Genomic DNA, 23,083 nt, shown 5'->3' on the forward strand with positions numbered 1-23,083 from the left:
AGTTGATTTCTTGTTTTTAGTATACATAATATGTATAATATGATTACTGAACATATTATTTTTTTTTCAGCATGTGAATTTTGTTTTGTTAAAGAAATTAACTATAATATCAAGTTTTTTTTTAACAATTTTTAAACAGTATGAAAAATTGAACATACTATACATAGTTCCTGAACTTATTTTCACAATGAATCAATTTTTATATTTAGGGGTGATAATATATAAGACTAAATAAATCATTAAATGGTTGGGGTACTGTTTAGTTTTTGATAATTTTAAATTATAATACACTAACATAATATAACTAACCATGGTGTGGTATACTTAGAATTATGAATATCATAATTTAGGTCTTCAAATTGTATTAAGTATTATTGAAATACAATTTGTTAAATTTTCCATGGTTCGGTTTTTCTATGAATACAGCAATTCATTGTTTAAAATAAACTGTATGTGATACAGTTATGACAGAATTCTGTTAGGTATTTGATTATTTTGATTTTAAATATTTTAATTCGTATTTATCATTAGTGATAATTTCTCGTCTTATCACATTAGGCACACAGATGACGAAATCGGTAACGCTGATACCCTAGAACAATATACTGATACGGAACCATTTTGATTTTTAATATATTTTATCAAATATCAACTTGTGTCCTGGATGAAATAGTAGTGTGATAGTAGTTATCAGTCACACTATCACATATTAAGATTCGCTCACAAATACTATAATAATATTATATGATATTTAGTCATGAGTATTTGCTTAAAATATTTGAATACTTCCATAGTCACATACATGCCCTTCGGATTATAGTGGTTTTAAGTGTCTGCTTAAAAACATTTTGAACAACCTAACAGTGCACATACGTGCATACGTTTTGATACATAGGTAAATGAAATATATTTCTCATAAATTAAAAAATGTGTCGGTATAATAACAATGACGTTTATCTGTTGATGTATTTGGTTCGTGTTACAGTATTATAATAAATTATGGCTTTGCGATTTATAAAACGTACTTACAATCGAATGTTTCTCGCCAAGGACCCAAAGCCTCCTTACACGAGTCATGTAGTACAGATCGGTGACCCAGTACTGCGTAGTAAAGCAATCGCAGTCCCTTCAGAGAAAATTGGATCAAAAGAAGTACATAATGTAAGAATATTTGGTAAGCAGTAAGACTACCTCAACATTTTCATTGACTTAAACAGTCATTTGATGAATGTACATCGAGCTTTATTGTGCTGACAGTGATAATTATTTTATTCCGATGACAAGAGTGACAATGATAATTATTTTATTGTTTAGGTAATTTATATTTTGAAATCGCTGATGAAAAAATCAAACCTAATTGGTTTGGCTGCACCTCAAGTTGGTATACCACTACAAATATTTGTAATTCATTTTCCAAATCCATCCCATTATTTCAGCAAAGAAGAGATAATACTTAAAGGAATGGAACATGTTGATAATCAGGTTATTTGATAATCAGATCAGTAGAATACATTTTGAGCTTACAAATTTGATTAATGACAATTTGGTAATATTGTAGGTTTGGATAAATCCTGAACTTAAAGTTTTGGATCATGAAAAAATTACGTTCACCGAATCTTGTGCAAGCTTTAAGGGTTATTCAGCAGATGTACCTAGATATAAGCGTGTGCTTCTAACAGGTAAAATTATATCATGTTTATATACGTCTTGGTTTCCTTGTTATTTATTTAAATGATTTATCTTAGGAATTGATCAAAATGGAGAGAAAAAAACTTTAGATGCAAAAGAATGGACTGCTAGAATAGTTCAGCACGAAATGGATCATTTGAAAGGAGTGATGTACAGTGATCGCATGGTACTTGATAGTTTATCTTGTACAGGATGGCATACTATTAATCAATTTCAAGGATTTGTAGAACTTAGGTATGAAAAATAGGGAATTGCTGAATGTTAACATTTAACAATCCGTTGTTTTTTATTTGATGGAAATGAACTAAAATTGTCTATTACCTAGTTAATATTTTTGTATAATAAAACTTGTTGTCAATATTTAATTATTAATAATTTTTATTGCATTGTTATTTTGGTAATGTTTTCATTACATACAAACATAAAGTGTTGAGTAAACCAAGTTTTAAATGACAATGTACCTACTTTGAGATTATACAATCATACTAACATGGAAAATATAAAACATTTTAATATTAGTAAACTTGATCGTAATTGTATTTGTTACCACCTCGATACAAGACAATCTGAACCAAACTTTATGGTAAGCACTAACAATGTTATATTTCAATAAAACCATAATTTATTGACTTAGTAATTATAAATTTGCTATAATAATGTGGGTTTTTGATAAAGCTACTTGTATAGAAAATCCATACTTTGAAAAAAAAAATGTATACATTTTCTATAATATTATGTTTTATAAAAATATTAAATTATCAGGTAATATTGAAATTTTCTTTGATTTTAAATATTTTTAAACAAATTACTTTTATTTCTATTATTATGTTCATTGAATTTCGTACACAGTTCTTATAAAATAATTTTATTTATATAATATAGTAATAATTACTTTTTACATTAAACATGTAATTATTAAAAATAAATTCAAAATAGTTATATTATCTCAATATCAATATTCAGAAAAAAAAAGAATAAAATTAATCTGAAAAAGCTAGGAATAAGTAAAACAAATGAAATTGTTTAATTCAAATTCACATAGGTATATTTAATATTAATTTGTTTAAAATATAATAAGAAAATTGGTTAGTTAACTAATACATATGATTTTCAATAATTAGTTTAATCATTTAAAAGTCTTTTCTTCCAACCATGGTCTTAGTATTGGCAATGTAGATGGATAATGAGTCCCAAGTTTTCCATCAAATGATCCATTTTCTGTTCTAAATGGATATGTACCCATCATAATAGGAAGTTGTAGTTTTACATCCTTTTCCATGTTATTCGGTGATATAATGAACTACAAAGTACAAAAATTGATTAGAATTTTTATTATCAGAAAATAAATATTAAAGAATATTTTTTAAATGTTATTTTTTGCCCAATGTTAATTAATAGTAGGTAAGCAAACACTTTCTACTAATCGTAGTTTTTTTTATTGTTTTCAATAATTTTAGAGATACTTTCATTTACGAATAATAATAATAATAATAATAATAAAAATGTAACCTTGAATATTTATTTTCACAATACAATTCTACTTACATAAATATCATATTGAATGTTTATTAAATGACACCCACGGAGGTTAGTAGGCGGCAGTGGTGGCACGTACAGTTGTTCATTGTGCCATTGGTCCATTTCATTAGGTCTGATTTTTTCTCTCTTCAGCGAAGCTAATTCTCTGGTCTCCGATTGTATTATTTTACTCTTGGCAAAATATTGAATGGTCTAAAATGCGTTAAAAACAAACGATTTAACTATGAAAGTAAGAAGTAAGTTTAGTTGTCCGGAATACAAATTAATAGTATACGTTCAACAAAAAGTAGGTTACCCATAAAACCGATAGTTAAAAATCTCATCGATTATAATTTATAATAAACAGTTGTGTTGGTTTTACTAAACTTTTAGATTTTGATTGGAGCGATTTGTTATATAATGATGTATTTTTCTTTAAACTTGTGTATATAATTTTTATGATTAAACAAATGTTTCAATCTGCAGTGTTGATAGAATCTGATATAGCGAATTGGATTTTGTATAGTATTTACATTTAAGGGTTCGATCAAAAGTAAAAAATTCACAGCTATTCTTTTTAAAAAAAACGATATTCATTTACTATGCACATTAGTAAGACGTATAGTTTGCAATTTAGCATTTTAGCATGCATTTTTTGTTTCACTTTTATAACTAATTGGATATAGCCTATAGATATGTATAATATATTTGTTTAATTAAACGTATTATAAATTTATAACTGATAATTATATTTTTGTATTTCAATAATTTTTTAAGTATCGTTTGATTCTTGTGCCTTATATTATTGCCTTATATTATCATGACTCATGATGGCAGTATGTTTGACTATAATATTAGGGATAAGGATAATATGCTTTTATACTCGCCTCCGTCAACGTAGCTCGGGTCGATTTGATGGTAACTTTGCTGTTGTTGGTGACCGTGGCTGTGATTTCGATGGTCTCACCTGGCACGTAGGCACCCTTGTCTAAACATACCTGACACTCGACCAGACCCGATCCCAAGCACATAGCCTTCGAAAGCTTGTGATCAATATCGCACCGGAACGGTTCCTGAAAAATAACACATGCGTCGTTACTGAGACGAATGATATCAAATCGCATCGGTGTCAGTGGAATAACAGAATATTATGCGTGACGTTAGAACTTAAGATACCTGCAGTGGCGGTTCCGAGGGACGACGGTTTGGTAATATTATCTCACGCATTTCCCTATCCACCCCTAAAAACCCGTTCACTTACAGGGAGACGTCACCACAGATTGAAGCCTGAACCCTGAAGCATGAAATGTATTTTTCAATTTTGAAAATATGCAGGTACGATAAAATAATATAAGAAACTATAATTTGTAAAAATTATATAGCTTGCAACAATATAATTATGTATTTATACTATTTATTATACGAGTATTATATTTTTTTGGTAACATAAAATGTTATTGGAATTTTAGTATACCTGTAGGTACTCATTTTATTAATTTCGAATTTAAATGCAAACCTGACTCTAACGCGCAGAACAAATTTTAATTTATATATCGAAGAGGAAAGTTCCAAAGGGTGGTCAATTGCCCTATCGCCCTCCTACCCCACCAGGTTAGGTTAGGAATAATTCTCGAATCCGCCACCGGCGATGTTTGTATAGGTATAGGTACGTCATATATCATTAAGGCATATTATTATTATTATTATTGCGTGTAACATGTTATACTACAGATAAAATGGACGGCTCCATGTTGAGATCAATCGGGTTCATGACAATGAAAACTTGTTGGTTCTTGTGTGTAAGTGAGTTGGGTTCTCGGAGTGCCGCCTTGCAGTAGTACTGAACCCAGCCAGATTTTCCCAGGAACGTGGACGGCAGTCCCGGCGGCAGGCCGAGTTTAAACGGAAAACTGTGAATACCCGGCGACAACATCACCGGCGGTTGTCCTACACACAACACAGACGACATTTTAAATAAAATAATATAATATTATAATAATGTAACCTTGAGAGTTGGCGTAGTCAGATGGTCACTCGTGTACGTATATAGGACCGTAGGCGGACTTAGGAATTTATTTATTTTTTCTTAGCAGGCGATCCTTCTTATTATTTTATAGACTATAATATTATAATATATATTATAGTATCAATCCACTATTCAGATCGTAAATAAAGTTTAAAGTTTAAATACTTATAACTAATTAACTACCTACTCACCTAAAATTTGATTCTTATACCTTGAAATACCTACTCCAAATAATTAATATTCTGTTTCGGAATATGAAATTCAAAACGAAATATAATCATTCAAAAAAGTAAAAATTTAAAAATGATAACGATGAAAATTAGTAGAAATGTGTGTTTTACATTAAATGAATTACTTTATATATTATGAGCTGTATAGAGTTTATTATAATTGTATGTATAATAATATGTATATTCTACAAATCTTAACTTTTGAATTTCTTTCTTCTTATCGGGTCTTAAAATCCGGAAGTTTATTCTTGGACGAAAAATGTTCAGGAGAGCTAACTCATAAATTGCGTACACGAGGTTAAAATAAATATATCCACTCTTATTAATAAGGCCGCCTACAAAACCCTTAGTAATGGTACTGGAGATTATTATCAAGAGGATCTCGCGTTTCGTTCTCACGTAATATGTCTCAGTCTTAAAAGGGTTCAACGTAGCAAATTTACCTTCAGTTATTTATAATAGGTAAATTGACTCTAATAATATTAAAGCTAACAATATACAAGATGGATCTGCAAATTTGTTGTGTTGTACGTTTGTAAGTCGGAGACAACGAGACAACACAACCTACTTGAAAATTTGGTCTTAATAGTTATACTTAAAAATCCTAAAAAATAGAATATTTTAATAAATTGGTTAATGGGAGAAATAGGGGTAAGTTAGTTGTTGAATAACAATAATAATATATATGGTGTCAGTCGTCATGTCTACGTCACGCAGTTGCGTCCGTTGGAACTTTGTGTTTAACACGTTGTTGCTATATAATATTAATGTTCGTCATCTTTACGACTTTACACAACATATCGAGAAAGTTGTTATAGGATTATTAATAATTATACGTACCCGGTTCTCCGAGCAGTCTCATCCTAAAATCTATGTAGTTTTCCTTGTCGTAAATCCGTTCACGCCGTTTGCTTTTCAATCGTACTACTCCTTCGCCAATGACGTGGAAATGTAAGCCTATTTCATAAATAAATCAAATATTTTATGATATGTCAAACAATTAATTTGTTAATAAGTTTATAAATTTACAATATGTGTATAATATGATTATTGGCTTTATTGCATACATTATTAATATTAATGATATTTTTTATGTTCGTCGCAGTGATTGACCGACCACACGATCTGTACCGTAGCAAATTTATAGTTTTCAATTATGAATATCTCTGTAAAGTTATATAATTTGAGATGTTGACATAATATATTTATTCGTATATAGTTATGTATTTCATTGAATGTAGTCACGGCTGAGCCGCTGAGGCAATGTTCCGTGAATCATTAAATTGTGGCGTGCTGCGTTATTATCTTTTGTAGTTTTTTTTTTTATTATTTTAATAAAATATTTTATTTCTTCCCGTTAATATTAGCGAATAGATTAGACATTAGGTTAATAATTAAGGTAAGAATAATATTTGTGATTTTGCGTGGTTTTAGGAAGTCAATAGGATGTCAGTCGTGTATATACTAACTTTGTTAAATTTTTAATTAAAAAAAATTATTTATTCACAAATTGTTTAAAAAACTTGGTCTATTCGAGTCTGTAGCAGATTGATATATTGTTATTTAAAATAAGTAAGTTTTATTGTGCATGCGAATACCGAAGTTGGTTATATACATTTGAAGTTTTTTCAAAATATGTATTTCGATTATCCACTTCCTCCCACACAAACACCATTTCAATCCAATATCATTCTGCTGTAGTATTTAATGGTATCTTCAGCGTGAATACACTGTGGTTCAGTAGTTGTAGTAGGTACCTATATTAGTATATTATTATTTATTATAAGTTATAACACTCACTAGGGTACTTAAGATATCAACAATTTAATTTTTAAACTTTCTCAGTTGTACCTACTTATGGATAATTGTGTTTTTTGTTCTTTATATGATTTTTGATCTAAAATTTTGATTGGGTTAATTTACGAAATGACATATTATTTTTAATAATTAAAGACAATTGTTTTCTAGACATAGATTTGATTAGCCTCTTTATCGAATGTTAAGTAAATGCAGCAGCTTTGGTTTTTACTTATATTTTAATAACGAATTTTAACTTCGCTGTTTGTGTCTAGGTTTTGAATAAATATCTGCAATGTAAAACTTAATAACGGTTTTTTTCTGTTGTAAATTTTGTATCATTTTATGTAGGTACTTTCTTTGTCCGAATAGGTGATAATTAAAAATCTATTGTTGCTATTTTCAACCATATAGTGTTGACATATAAAATATTCGTGTAATATCCGCCTAACTGTTTGTATTTAGTATTGTTTTTAAGAGCACATCGAATATTCTATACTCGATCCTCTTAATGTAAATCATTTGCAAATATTGCTATAATTGAATCATGGAAAATATGACAACTGATTTAAAAACCATTCAATTCTTGATTGGAAAAGAACGGCAAAACGCTTATTCGACAAAAATGTCAGAAAACTCGGAATTTACAAATTTTATAACTAAACTATATTTTGCTTCGATATTAAATATCAAAATAACAACGTCTGGTGGCGATGGTCGTTCTGGTGAACCGCAACAGACTCCCAACGCGCCACCCGAATATTGTCCGTCGCCTATTCTGTTGGCCAACTACGCTGCAGGACCACAGATGCGACAGATGATAAACACGGCTTTGATTATTCGCGCCAGTCGCCGATGCAAAGGCCCCATCACCGCCTCGCTTGTCGTCCAGGGGTGTTCCTATAGGGTATACTACATACACGCCGTATACTCTCAAGATTTTTTTTCAATATTATGGGTATACGCAGTATAGTCAGTATACCCATAATACATGCGTATTTGATGATATAGTATACTCTCAAAAAAATTAATGGGAACACCACTGTCGTCGTCGTTACGGCAGCATATATTGATGCACCTATAATGAAGGCCCGTCGACATTGGATGTGGCTAACGTCGAATTCACTGGTCCACCAGAAAGGCGGTGTATATCATTGCCAAACTTTGATATTAACGTGACGTCTATCGAAATAGAAATGCGAACTACGGCCTGATGAGTCAAATGACGTGCCCGTGCCATTGCCGATAAAAAAAAATAAACGTGCTTCGTTCTGGAAGCGCACAAAAAATTTTTTTAAATGAATGATTTGTTACGCTTGATAAAGTATAAATATACTTATAATATTAATATAATAGCTATACTAAAAACTATACATATTTTATGTGAATAAATGTTTTTTGTTATGTTATTTAATTGGTTTATGCTGCATTATTATTATAATTATAAATTAGCGCCAAAATGAAATTGTAAAATTAATCTATACGGACTGTCAAAATTGTGACTATAACATATAGATACTTTTGGTTTTTGTAACTTGTTTAAAAACACTCACAACAAACCTTGTATCGAATATTCAAACTTTTCGACAAAGGAACAAAAAATGTTATGGAGAAAAATAAAATAAAAGTACTGCGATATCCTGCGAAACACAATGCGGATTTGGTTTCATACGTTGCAATTCGTGAATATGAGTATAAAAATCAAAATTTTTATATTTTTGTCTAGTTTATTTTATTTTAAATTATGGTTCAGATATTTTGAATCCTCAACGAAATATACTATTATTGCATAATATTCGAGATTGAACGTCTTTAGATGCGGCTTTTAAGGCTTTTCTCGAACAAAAATAAACCAATTTTGATATTGGATCACTTGAAAAGAGAAGAAAATTTAATAACGTGCTTTGGCTTTACAAGTTACTTAGGTATTAATAAACGATTGTCTAAATTCTAGAGTTATTGGGTTAAATACCATAGTAGGTAAGTGCACAGATTACGTTATAATTGGAGGAATTTCGTCAAAGTCGTCAACAGGTGTAAGATAGGTATTATACTAATATTATTGATATTTATGCAAATGTATTATATTATTTGTTTGTTTTAAAACTAATTTACTAATATTGAAGTCATATTAATATATTGCATACTATATGCTGTGTGATACAAAAACTTTATTATAGGATTATTCCTATTATTATTATTATTATTATTATTTGAAAGGCGCGGGGTCTTAAGTTTCGGATTAGTTATTAGAGGAATCATTATAAATATATATTTGTCATGATGTTATTTGGACGTTATTACAGTTTATTATATGGTCACTAACCACTGTAATAAATATTGTGCAGCAAAATTGCTCAACGACTTGAGAATTTAACGGATCCTCATTGATTGGTGCGTTAAATTGTTAACAAGCTTCAAATAGCATCGAACGATCGTGCAGTCATGCTACTTGGTGATATATACTTATTACAACATTTACAATAGTCAACAACTTAATAACATCATGCCATTATTATAACTGTACGATGATTGTATATTACTGTTCTTAGGCGTATGTAGTTATACTAAGTAAGTGCTTTAGCTAATTAATGACAACGTTGCTTCGAAACGAATGAAAATAAATTGACATTCCAAAATAAGGTCGTTTTGTGGCTTGTAAACGTATTATAGCGAGGTATAGGCAGAGATAAAAACTGTACAAATAAAATAAGTGAAATTGCGTACAAAATAATGTTGCATCACGTTTATTGTAACGGCATAGATGGATGGTATAACGTAAACGTCTTATTTTATCTTGTTTTGTTTTAACCTACACATTATTAATTCGTATATTAATTGGCCGAGTATTGCAGGTATTTAGGACAATATTGATAAATAATCTCCGATAAAAAGAAAATATACCTATCCATGTAATAATTGGTACTGGCCGGCATAGGTATGTATACAATAATTATAAACTATAATATGTCGAGGTGTCTTGATCGAGGACACCTGGATGCCGCTGTGATCCGTAAGTTTTTTATTAAAATAATTTTAAATAAAGGTTTGTAATTTACAAGATAATATTATATTGGAGTATTGCAGTCCTAACCTAACCGGATTAGGACATCTGCAGATTGCAACGGCGATGGATTTGTGATGCAGTCAGATACAACATTGCACATCATTCTATATAGTATAATGCTGGCATACTGCTAGATAATTTTAAATTACCTACTTATCTGGATACCATTGGACAGCTATACAACACTTAAAAATATTTTATTCAAAAACTATAATTGTATACAATAATCTATCAAATTGCAGTGTAAGACGTAAGGTACATAGAATATAGAAATATATATATTGACTATATATTTATCTTTCAATTAGAAAACATATAATTTATTTATTAAATTTATTGTAATATCCAATATTCGTAAAAAGAGTTGGTATAATAATTTAAATTAATATAATTTTTATTTCAATATTATTACAATCATTGTTTTTTAGTTGTTCAGTTCAATCGTGCTTCACGACCTTAGTGATGAATGCCTATAAATTAATCTATTTTTATTAATTTAATTAAAACTGTAATTATCAATCTGATATTCTGATAGGTACTTTCTTTTTACTATTTACTTAGGATCGCAATTAAAATCTTTTTTACACCGATTTTGCTATTGAAATTTTACAAGGACAGAAACTTCGAATCATACGATATTATATACATTCTCACAGAAGACAGCGATACTGACATCGTCAATTTTCATGTTATTCGTCCGATGGCCTGACGTCGTTAGTTTAGGAAGGTCAAAAAAAGCAACCGACAATTACTATTACAATATATTAACCACGCCTCAAAACTTTTGATTTTTATGACACAAGTGCCTACATATTTTATGATATTTATTAAATATATGCATAATATGAATGTTTAACTACAATGAATTATTTATATACGAGTAGGCAACACCTATATTATAATATTATGTATTCAATTATATATTTGTTTTATTATTCCCCGCTAAAAGATTAAAAATATTTTTACCATTAAATACTTTATTATGCATTATTAGGGTTAATTATTAATTAGGTTATATTAATTTACAATTTTGTTTTTGCTGGATAACAAGTTGACAGGATAATAAATATATATATATATATGTTATTTGTATATATACTTATTATATATTATGTACTTATATATTAATATTAATAATTTGAACATCCTAGGACTAAATATTTAAATTTACTTTTCGGGAGATGTGGTAGATAACCTGAGATAAACATACCTCTTGAATTATTGTTTTTAGTAAATTAACAATTTAAAAAAAACGACGTTTAGCTAAACGATTTCAGTGAGCGCAGGAAGAGCATCATAGCTATAGCAGATCTGCAGATGTATATTATTATTAATCTAAACTATATAGGTAGATGGTAAAATGTGAAAAAGTGAAATACATACCAAATTCAACTATTGTGCCTACGTTATACGTATTATAGGTACTTGTGTACTCCTAACAATCTTTTACGACTAGATACATACCTTCGCGTGGCTTCGCCACATATTATATATCCATATTCGGCAGTTACGTATGGCTGAATGGCCTGAATGGTATAATCAAGATTTGGTATTTAATATAAGTGATTACATTTTTGCTTGTAAAGTCATATTTGATCGTAGTGACTAGTGAGAGTAGTGAGACATATATAGTAAGTGTTAATGTACGTTTTAAAAAGTACTTATGTACTGCTGAGAATCCAAATACGAAATATAATTTTGTTTGTTTTAAGAAACATTGTTTTATTATTAAAAAAAAAATTATGTTTAAGTTTTATGAATTTAATACAAGATTCCTCATAAGTAGTTCATACTGAAACCATAAAATCTAAAAAATACTTAAAGGCAATTATTTTTTATAAACATTTTGAGTTCAAATTTGGACGAAATTACTTATTTAAACAATAAATAACGATATTAATTATTTTGTTAAAATTTAAAAACATTATTCGTGAAAAATTAAAACTTTTACGCATATTATAGTATTATACATTTTGCTATACGCAATGGAATTTTCCATTTATTTAAAAATAATATCTATTTAATTATGAATCTATTTTTTTTGTTTTTCTGTATTTACAGAATGATAAAATTAAATTTCGAGTTATATACATTTTTATAATATCCTGTAAATTTATATTATTATAATATTAATACTATATATTATCCAAGAAAAAAAATATCTATCTACTATAATACTAAAAATAAATTAAATGGCTTTAATAGCTATATAAAAAAAAAATAATATATATCACGGTTGTCGATTATCACGAAATATGCTTAGTGATGTTTAAGGCTGATGACCGTTTCCGTTTAGAATCGTTTTTCGTATGCAATTATATATAGGTAATACCTATCGCACTGATTTCAAATTGAACACACCCATAATACTGACAAACTGAAAAACTGACACACTCGATATCTATATAGTACAGCCAAGCGGTATCCATTTGCATACCTTTTTTTGTTTTTTTGTTTGAAAGATTTTTTATTAATCAAATTTTTTAGGAATTTGTCATTTTCAAATTTTGTCAGTATATATTAAACTGTCTTACCAATCAGACATCAAACATATATTTAGACAAGTTATTATAGAATTCACACGAGGTAATTATATATTATTATAAATTTATATCATAATATATATAATATTTTAAGATATGAATTCTGCGGTTGTGAGGATAAATTTCCATGTAGAATTTCGCGGATCTACACATAGAAATATTCTCCAGTCTTATCAAAATGAAAGTTTTACGTCGAAAAAACGTTCGGTTTCCGCGATCACGGCGCAAAACACAAGACTGAATAATACGACACTGCTAGTGAAAACAAAGACGCGCGCAATAATGCGTTTAAGTCATATCATATACCTATATACACTGTGCGTGTTTAATAAATATATATATATATAATATATATATATGTAGGTACAAGTCGACGAGGCGTGTGCCGAGAGCTGCAGGTTTTTTTACGCCTACTCCGCCAACCGGTAGGATATTAATATTATACCTACCACTTTCACTAGCGGTTACAACACATAATATATTTTATATATATATTATTATAAATTATAATACCTTTATACATATTATATATTTGCAGAGATTTTTTTGCACGCATATGCACATAGGTACATTGGTACATATATATTGTATTTTAATAAACTGCGATCGGCTGAGTGACAGAAAATATAATCTGTCGGACGAGATTACGAGAAAATCATACGATACAATGTATTATGTGGGTACAAATAATATCCATTCATATACTTGTAAAAAATACTTTTTGTACGTATTTCAAATGAATTGGTAGGTGCTTAACTATACATAATATGTTAAGAAAATATTTCGGCGAAAGCTCTCTGAAACCGAAATTGTAGGTACTACAGGCAAGTATACAGTAAGTTTTTATTCTAACATAAAATATTGTATTAACTCAGCGGATTTGACAAATATTAAACAGACACGTCCCCCCGTATAATTTATTCTGTAAAAGTATAATTGGTTTTTTTTCCAGCGTTTCGTACCTATCTACTTTTAATAGTATTTAAATAACACTTAATAAGAATGGTAATATTATGCAGACCTACACCTACTCGTTTGTATACCAATATAAATGTACACGATGTATCAATATATGTATTGTCTTTACATAGCATCTACCCGCAGTAGCTATGATGAATAGCATACAGTGTACTTATATTATTACATATTATACTTTATGTTACAAAAAATAATCCGTCTGCAACGACAATGTCTGTTCGTCGTGTATTGTTGCGTTGCATTTATTATTTACCCAAGGCCTGCGTGTCGTCCTTGAGTTCCACCAACACTCTGCCGCTGAGAAATTGACCCGGGAAATACAACAGGTTGGTGTTGTCGAACAGCACGACGAATTTCTCGAGTTTTCTGGACATGATGACAATCGGATATTAAAGTACGTCCGGCGATGGCAAAATAAAACTATACTAGACGGCGGTTAACCGTACCGTGTTAACTATTACTTTTGTATATCGCGATAGGTAAATAAATTATTATACATTTTAAATAATATTATTATTGTAATCGTACAAATATAACAATAACGACGGCGACGTTACAATATTTCCACTAGACAACTATGACGACGATATTATGGCGTAGTGAACGAAGAGTAACCGCGCGGACGCTCGCACGTCATCCTCCGAGCAACGAAACGCGTTCACTATTTTATTATTATCATTGCTGGATGGTATCGTCGTAATACGCGTTGCACGGCAGGTAAAGTATTGTCTGCGCTCCGACTACAACGGCGCGCCGCGACCTAGGACCGGTCCTGCCCCGCGACACCTGGCCGTCGTCCATTATACAGAGTGATTCACCAAACACTGCGTAATATGTTCACATTCTTTTATGATTTGTAATTGAATTTAGACTGAAATTATTATATTTTAAAATATTTAGATTTTTTATGCTGTCTACAAGTGGAGTGTTTATTCCTATACATTTATTTAATCAGTTTATATCTACTAGTTAATTTAATTAGGATTTTTTTTAGGATTTTTAGATAATATTTTCAATTATTTATATTTTTTCTATGCTGTTTAAGGAATGTGCTTTTCAAATGAGAACTATATGCTATACATATACTTATATGTTATTGATATGATATTTTTTTTTTTAAATATTGATGTATAATTAAAATTCAAATGAGTAAGTAAATTCATATTTTATGAACTTTAAATACTTCGAGGGTAATAATATCAACGATAATAGGTGTATTTAGAAAATATGGGATGTATTATTAAATTTATGATCCATAATATCATAAAAGGGTGCAGTAAATATAAGTAGTAGACTATAAATATTCCATCTTTATTATATTTTATGTTGAACCATTATTAATAACTTTAAATTATATATATAGTAAGATATGTAGTTAGAGTGTACGTGTTTTCAAATAACTTATAAACTACAATAATTCCAATTTCTATTTAGATGCGTCAACGTTTTCAAAAAAGATCATTCAATAAAAAAAGTTAGTTCTGATTTGAAAAAAAAGAATTTTGTATTGTCATTGTCAGAGGATACTCCATATAAACAGTATGAGAATATATGTGTAGGGAAATCTGCTATGTAAGTACCTACTTAAAAATCACAAAACTCGGAATCCTGAATAAATGTATTATTTAAGGATAAAAGGAGTACGTGAGTACGCTCGATGATCACTCTGTATATAATAGGTAGGGGGTTATAACCTATACTCAGTATACTCTATAGGTTAACCTGCATATGTGTTATAGAGTATAGATCAACTTAAAGTTTATATTACCTATCTGTTCATTATGCGTGTGTGTGTATGTATGTGTAATAAATGCACACGTACAACGTAGTATTGCAGATGTTATGAACACGACAGTAATTTCGATTGTATAATTATTATGATCAGGCTGTAGTTAGGATTTTTCGATTTTTAAAGTAGATTATTTCATAAAATATGTGAAACAAAACTAGATCAGCGTTTGTAGATAGATTATTGTTTTAAAATAAATTATAGAGTTTAGTTAAGGACAAAATATTATTGTATGAATAATTTTGACGATTTTAAAACGTAGGTATGTATAAGTACCCGTAATAAATATTGAGTACTGGCCAAAATTTAAAAATTAAGTAATAATTTATTTTCACTTTTCGTGAAAGTATTTAACGGTGGTTTCTTTTTCATAATATATACGGTTCTGTATATCTAGTTAAATTAATTTTAAATTTTTGTGTGATGTTTCCAAATTGTTTAAATTTTACAACTGTGTAAATGCTGTAAACTTAAATATCAAAATAAATTAATCTAAACCACAAACAGTATAAAATCTTTTCAAGCTTTATTATAAGGATTTATCTTAATTGCACAAATACAATTTATATTACTGTGACCTGAAGAAGGCTTTGCTCCCAAAAACGTGTTTTTAATTTAAAAAATAAAATTAAGCTAATACGTCAATTTTTTTTTTAGAAATTATGGAAAGTCAAAGACAATATTGGCGGTGATCCCCGATATAATTGTAAAATCGAACACAGTAGGTATACTCTTATAAATAAACAAAAACATACAAGTATATTCGTAGGTATATTAAGGTAACTTTAGGTTAACAAAATTCTCAAAAATAATTTTAATATTTTATCTTAAATTTTTGTCGATTTTAGTTTACCATTATATTTTTATACACAATATTTGCCATAGGTAATCATTTTCAGTTTTTTAGTTAAGTTGCCAATATATATAAAATTGTTTTTAATTATAGAATTATAATATGATACTGATTATTGAGTAAATTTGTACCATTATATTTTCGCTAGATTTATTTTTGAAACTATTAAAAAACATGTTATTGTATTATTTTGAAAATTATATAACTTTAAATTTGACAATGTTGGAGAGCGTATTTACTATTTGGTATACGTAATCGTGTTCCCCAGAAAAAAGTTTAATCGTATACGCAACCACGTGGGTTCTACCCAAATATGTATCTAAGTAGGCATCTATCAAACTTAATTATGCCTTTATCAAACACATGGGTTTTCTTTCGTAAAACGGGTTTAAAAGAAGAAAATGTAAGTTATCTCGTTCCTACAACGCGACTCAATCTGCACCGCCCACGGACGACAGAAAAGTACCTACCAAATGTATTATATTGTGATTGTTTAAACGATATACCCGTATATCGTATATTCGTATATATGTACACGGCCATGTTCATATGTTGTGTGTGGGATTTGGTTACAGATCGTACGGTTGTAAACGACCTAAAATGGTGTTCTTTAATAATTCATATACATGTATATTATTATATATATATTATACTAGTATATATTATGCTATTCATGTAAATATCTTATTTTTCTTAGAAATATGTGCGTACAATCTCATCGAGTTCGTTAAATAGACTTATATAATCATAAATATATGGCTGGAACCATAAATGCCTAGAGAATAAAATAAATTATACCTATATACCTATTATACCTACATGGACAATGAGCATATACGGCTTCACGAGTCGACGATAAGTACCTATACCTTTAATGTGATTGGTAAGTATTAAACAATGATAATATGTGAGATTGATAATCTTACTATACCTTTGAAATCCTGCAAATATATATTTTTATTTATCAAAATTCTCTGATCCATTTGACAAACATATTATACTTCAATGTGGGTATCTACTTATAATATTCGTCACATTTTCGACGAGTTTTTTTTTTTTATATACACTTCGGCGACATGTACTGAATTGTGCCGAGTTTCTATACGTGATGTACATGTTTTATCGGCTTATTATAATAAGCATAATATCCGTTAATAATAAGTATACTTTGCTGTGCCGCTGCGCCGCTACGGTATATGTAATATTATATTGTACGTGAATATTATTGGGAATTCGTCCGACGTGTCTACTGAGCAAGTGTATTGCAGGATATGGTGTGCCGAAAAAATATCGCCATTGGTTATTTTTTTGGAAGGGCATGAATATTAATATAATCACATTGTAATAGATTTATTTGTAGGCACCGCAGCGAGGTACCTATTTGGGGAGTATCTAGTGTAGGTTACTATACCACTCGCCCACCGACTGGTACTTTGGAGATGATAAATTTGTACGACTCTTGGTTTTATTACATATATTTAGGTAGATTAACTAAATTTTAATTCTTTTTACCTTTGCAAGTATAGCATATCTCCGTTCTGAAAGTTACTGTTAAATGTAATTTAAATAAAACCATATAAAAACGTAATTTGTTAAAAAAAAATGTACTGTTAGTTAATAAATTTGCAGGACGTTTGATTGTACATTTTGAATAGCATCGACAAAACTACGCAATAATAATAAAATGTCACCATCGAAAAAGAGCCTGCTGTGCGCTTTGTAGATTTGTTGGGAGGTACTCACTCGTATATCTCTACAGCACGAGCCTGTCGTCGATAAACCAGTTTAACGCCCACGTCTGGACTTACGAGGTGAAAAAAACTACACAAAACAAACACTACTATAGTACTATGACCACAATAACCTAGGTATTGGTTGTTTCCATTTAAAGCGTCGTCGGCCGTGCATTGTTCTGACATAATAATATTAAAATGGGTGTGACCAACGGCCTGAGGGTTTCTGCGATGGCGATACGAGTATAGTGTATTCGCTGTCACAACAGTGGCTGTAGGCGATAAACGAGGATCTTCAAACGGTCGTACGATTTTGATATTATTATTTATTACAAACCGTAATTAAAATCTGTTTGTGTATTGTGATCGTGTACACTAAATAAGTATATTATGTTGATGCAATTTGATTATTAATTATTACATTATGATTGATGTAACGGGACAAATTATGGTGATGTACATACATAAACTATATAGGTAAATAAATAATAATATAACAATCTTATAAGTCTGTATGCTATAATATACAGTATACATTTTATACATAGGTATAGTAGAATAGTCTTTTATTAACGCATTGCCCTAAGCCTCCCCCGGCTCCCCCTCTTCAACAATGTCGACGCTACGCACTCATGGTTTGAATTTTTTATTTTATCATACATTACTTAGTTGCTACGCCATTACTATTATACATAAAACATAACATTACCTATTTTTAGCAGACACGCAGTTGCAATATTAGTATATAAATAAATGATGATATTGGTGATAGGGATTGGGTAGACTAGGCTCTTCAGGGATTTTATCATGGGGGGCGAGAGAGGAAAGAAAAAAAGAGGGGTATGTAAGTATGTTTTTGAATTTAAAAAAAATTTAAATAAGATGCACAAAAAAAAATGTCATAGTAACAAATAATAATTAGGTAATGCTAAACTGTTAAAGTATGTAGCTTGTATGCACTTCCAGAGTTCCAGCTCAGAAAAGTCGAATAATTTTTCGTATATATATATTTATATATATTATAAAGTTGCTTTATCGAGTACCGAAATTATTATATTGTAATTAAAATGTACTCTAAAAGTATTTTAAATTTTTATCTATTAAATCAATAAAATGATCTTATTAAATATTTAACTTATAATTTTATGAGTTTATTTATGCATATGACCTATGACCGATTCGGCTTATTTTGTGATAATATGAGAAATGAATCCTCTTTGGTACTTTGTACCATAGAGTACGAATCTCATACATTTGTGATTGATTATATTTCTCCACATACGTAAAGTGTAAAATTTCCCATGACCCATTTATGAAGTAGGTAGTTTTACCATCCTTGTCCCGGTTTTAAATGATTTATCGTTGTTCATTGATCCCTTGTAAAGTCCCAGCCAAAGCCTTTTTTGAATGGCTATAACTACAACAAACAAGTCTCGGTTACGGGTTTCTGTCTGTTCCCATTGACTCTTCTACTGGTATTTTATGGATTTTTTCTGAAGTTTAGCGAGCCATAAAGAAACTCTAGATTTATGGCGCAACGTTGGGTGCTTAAAAATGTTCATTTATAGTGGTAGCTTAGACTGGCTGTCTAGTTAATGTAGGTCTTAGTGATGTGGAATAGTCTCCTTAGATCTAGAGAGGGGGGTTTATATTGGAGAAGATGGCCAATGGGTCATATGAGATGGTTCTATTGTTTGAGTGGACTTAACGTTACTTAATATAATGCGTATAATTTAATTTAGTTGGACATCAACTTTTCTATAGTAAGCGTTTCAAATTTACACAGATTCACAGTATTAGGTAACACTATATTATACGAGCACCAGCGCTGTAGTCTGGTGTACATTGGTGTTGTAGTCCCATGCAGTGGTACTGGCTAGCTTATCCATATTCCATAACGTTATTGCGTATTTTCGATTTGTTTTTATAACTTCTAAATTATATTTATTTGTAAGAGTTCTATCAAATTGCATTCTAATGACTTTCCATAAAGCATTCCTTTGAGGGGATCTTTTTGTCATTAATTCGTATGTTTAGCTTGCTAAAATTAGCTCACGGTAGTGTGTAAAGAAATAGACTATCTATAACGCCGTGTAGTCAAAATTTATAAATTTCAGTTTTCTGTTAATTCGTCAAAAACACAAACATTGGAAAATTATTTTATTGTTAAAAATTAATAAAATGTTAAATATATTGATTTTATAATGACGTATGATTTTTTTGTATAAGATAAAATTTAGAAAATATTTTGTAGCTGGACATTTTTATATCTATAAAATTTAAAACTTATTTGATACAAAATTCCTTATACGTTGTTTATACTGGAATCAAAAAAGTATATGAATACGATTTTTTTTCATAGATATTTGAAGTTTAAATTTGGATGAAATTACGCATAAATAATATATACTACTTTAATAATTAAATACTAAAATTATGATTTATGTAATATTTTTAGAAAAAATTAATTAACCTACTGTAATTTTACTAATAGTAAAATAAATTACTTTAGTTTTAATGTTAAAAAACATTTCATATATTTTATAAAATATATTTAGTGATACAGGATAACAGAAAGTCTTCGCTCAGAATCATTTTCCATGTACAAATGATAGCTATATTAAATTTAACACATCCATTACAGTAATCCGCTCGACACTTACTGTACAACAGAGCAGTATCCGCGCTTGAAAATGTAATACACGATATTTTTAATGTATTGTTCTTATTGGAATTATTTTTCCGAAATTCTTAAATGTATAATAATGATTGTAATTAAAAAATATTAACTGAGAAATTAAAGCATTCTACAGTTATCATTTGTTATAGTGATTTAGAATTTCAAATTTAGACGAATTTATATTTTTAAACAATAAAGAATGATTTTAGTCATTTGTTCGTTATTTAAAAATATTACATAAGAAGATATTTTTAAAACATTTAGATTAATCTTATGCTATTACATATTCATGCTATAAATCTATTCACACCGTTCTACGGTAAGTTGGTATTGACTCAAATGCTATAGTAAAAATAATATAATATTATAACATAAATAAAAATATAACATACTAAAATAAAATAAAAATATGTATTTACATACAAATCCCGGCTGTAGTTGTTATAGTTATATAAAAACTAATTTTAACATTTTAAAAAGTGATTATTTGTAATTTAAAATTAAATAAAAAGAAACTTATTACATGAAATAATATTATTATACACAATATAATTAAAAACACCAAAATTACTTATTTAATAATTTTCCTAAATAATAATAAAAAAAACCATCAAGGAATGAATTTGTATGGTTAAAACAATTAATAGGAGTACAATTTATTAAAATTAATGAGTTAGGTATTGATACCTGTAAATAAAATTATTGAAATTTAACTTACCCATTGCATCTATAAAAATTATTAATAATTTATTATTATATTTGTATATTTATTTAATTAACGTCAATCGGATTTTATTAACAGAAGTGTACAATTAATACAAACACGAGAATTTATTATGATTTATGTATATAAATATATAATTAAGTATGTTAATAAAAATGACAAGATAATGATAATTATAATATTAACAATAGTATCAACAATATTATAGTTTGTAAACCTAATACGAAAATGTGAGGTTGTTGTTGGCTATTGATATGATTTTAATTAATGGTGTATTTTTCGATAAGTTAGTTCTGCAAACTAGTGGTTAAAAATGTTTTGAAATATGGTGTTATTTATGTTACAAGGGAAATTAATTCTGAGCCGTTTTGATTAGTTTTATGTGTCAATGATTCTATTAATTGACCCAAATAATATGTTGTTGTTAATAACATAATAACTAATAACCAATTATAATATGATATATATATACCTACACATGTATTTGTTAATGAATTTATTGTGAAATATTGAGATTATCTTATTGTTTCAGTATTATATCAACAACGATCACATGATGTTATCTAAATAATCAATAGAAGAACAATTCACAAATTTAACTATTTAAAAGATTTTAGCATTGTGATTATAAATCCGTTTATTATTTCAATTCAAGGATCTAGGTACATATCGACATAAACTACTATTATATGAAACATATAAAAATTTAAGACGGAATTAAAAAGTATATTTTAGTTACATAATTCCAACACCCTAAGTTTAGAATTTATGTACATACATTTTTTGAGATTTTGTAATTATTTTATAATACAACGTAATGATGATAACTTTGTTTATAATTTATAAGTTATAAGAAAATTCCGAATTTTAATTTTTGATACCAAAACCAAGCGGGACATCATATCAACAGCACTTGATAGTTGAAATTGAAACCCAGTGTTGTAAAGAATACTTTTTTTTTAAACAATGAATATACTACCAAAATACTAAACCTAATTTCATTAGTACGTATATGGAAATGCATATTTGTTTATTGCACTTCAGAAATATGATATTTTCAATGTTATCGTTAGTACCTAGTCATGTCGATTCTTATTTTTTTATGATCGCTTCACTCACGTTGAATACATTTTTTATTATCGTGGGCAATAATATTTTTCCAATTAGTTTTATTTTTTTAATACCATCGAAAATACTTCATATTGAAATTATTAAAAAATATAGTATTTACTACTTAAACAAGTATTTGAATTCGTTTACTAAAATACTTCACAACTCTGCTAATACCTTGAAAAAGTTTTTGTGTTTTACTTCAATACAATAATGTAACTCATAAATTTAGATAGTTTCTAATTAATGAGATAATTTATACTAGACCTTAGATTGCGCAATTTACAGCATTTTCTAGTTCTTATAGTTTTAATTCTTAAGTATCTATTGATGTTTTTAGGAAGTT

At 28.6% G+C, this 23,083-nt stretch overlaps 2 protein-coding genes across 3 annotated transcripts; one reads left to right on the forward strand and one right to left on the reverse strand.

Moving 5' to 3' along the window:
* The first annotated feature begins 623 nt into the window (after positions 1-623).
* LOC132931796 (peptide deformylase, mitochondrial-like) lies at positions 624-2,054 on the forward strand. The gene is made up of 5 exons (XM_060997815.1): positions 624-895; positions 986-1,161; positions 1,315-1,482; positions 1,559-1,679; positions 1,746-2,054. Exons 2-5 carry the CDS (start codon positions 1,000-1,002, stop codon positions 1,934-1,936), a joined length of 642 nt encoding a protein of 213 aa, XP_060853798.1. The 5' UTR covers positions 624-895; positions 986-999; the 3' UTR covers positions 1,937-2,054.
* A 654-nt stretch (positions 2,055-2,708) lies between these two features.
* On the reverse strand, positions 2,709-14,561 carry LOC132931779 (arrestin domain-containing protein 17). 2 transcript variants are annotated; one of them, XM_060997781.1, is made up of 6 exons: positions 14,102-14,561; positions 6,304-6,420; positions 4,934-5,154; positions 4,095-4,280; positions 3,235-3,420; positions 2,709-2,989 (listed from the first exon to the last, which is right to left on the reverse strand). In XM_060997781.1, exons 1-6 carry the CDS (start codon positions 14,220-14,222, stop codon positions 2,816-2,818), a joined length of 1,005 nt encoding a protein of 334 aa, XP_060853764.1. In that variant the 5' UTR covers positions 14,223-14,561; the 3' UTR covers positions 2,709-2,815. The 2 variants fall into 2 exon arrangements, with proteins under 2 accessions (XP_060853764.1, XP_060853773.1); XM_060997790.1 differs by having other exon boundaries at positions 4,937-5,154; positions 14,102-14,560.
* Positions 14,562-23,083: the final 8,522 nt, after the last annotated feature.

The sequence above is a fragment of the Rhopalosiphum padi genome, chromosome 1 (assembly GCF_020882245.1).
Source record: "Rhopalosiphum padi isolate XX-2018 chromosome 1, ASM2088224v1, whole genome shotgun sequence".
Taxonomy (NCBI): Eukaryota; Metazoa; Arthropoda; class Insecta; order Hemiptera; family Aphididae; genus Rhopalosiphum; species Rhopalosiphum padi.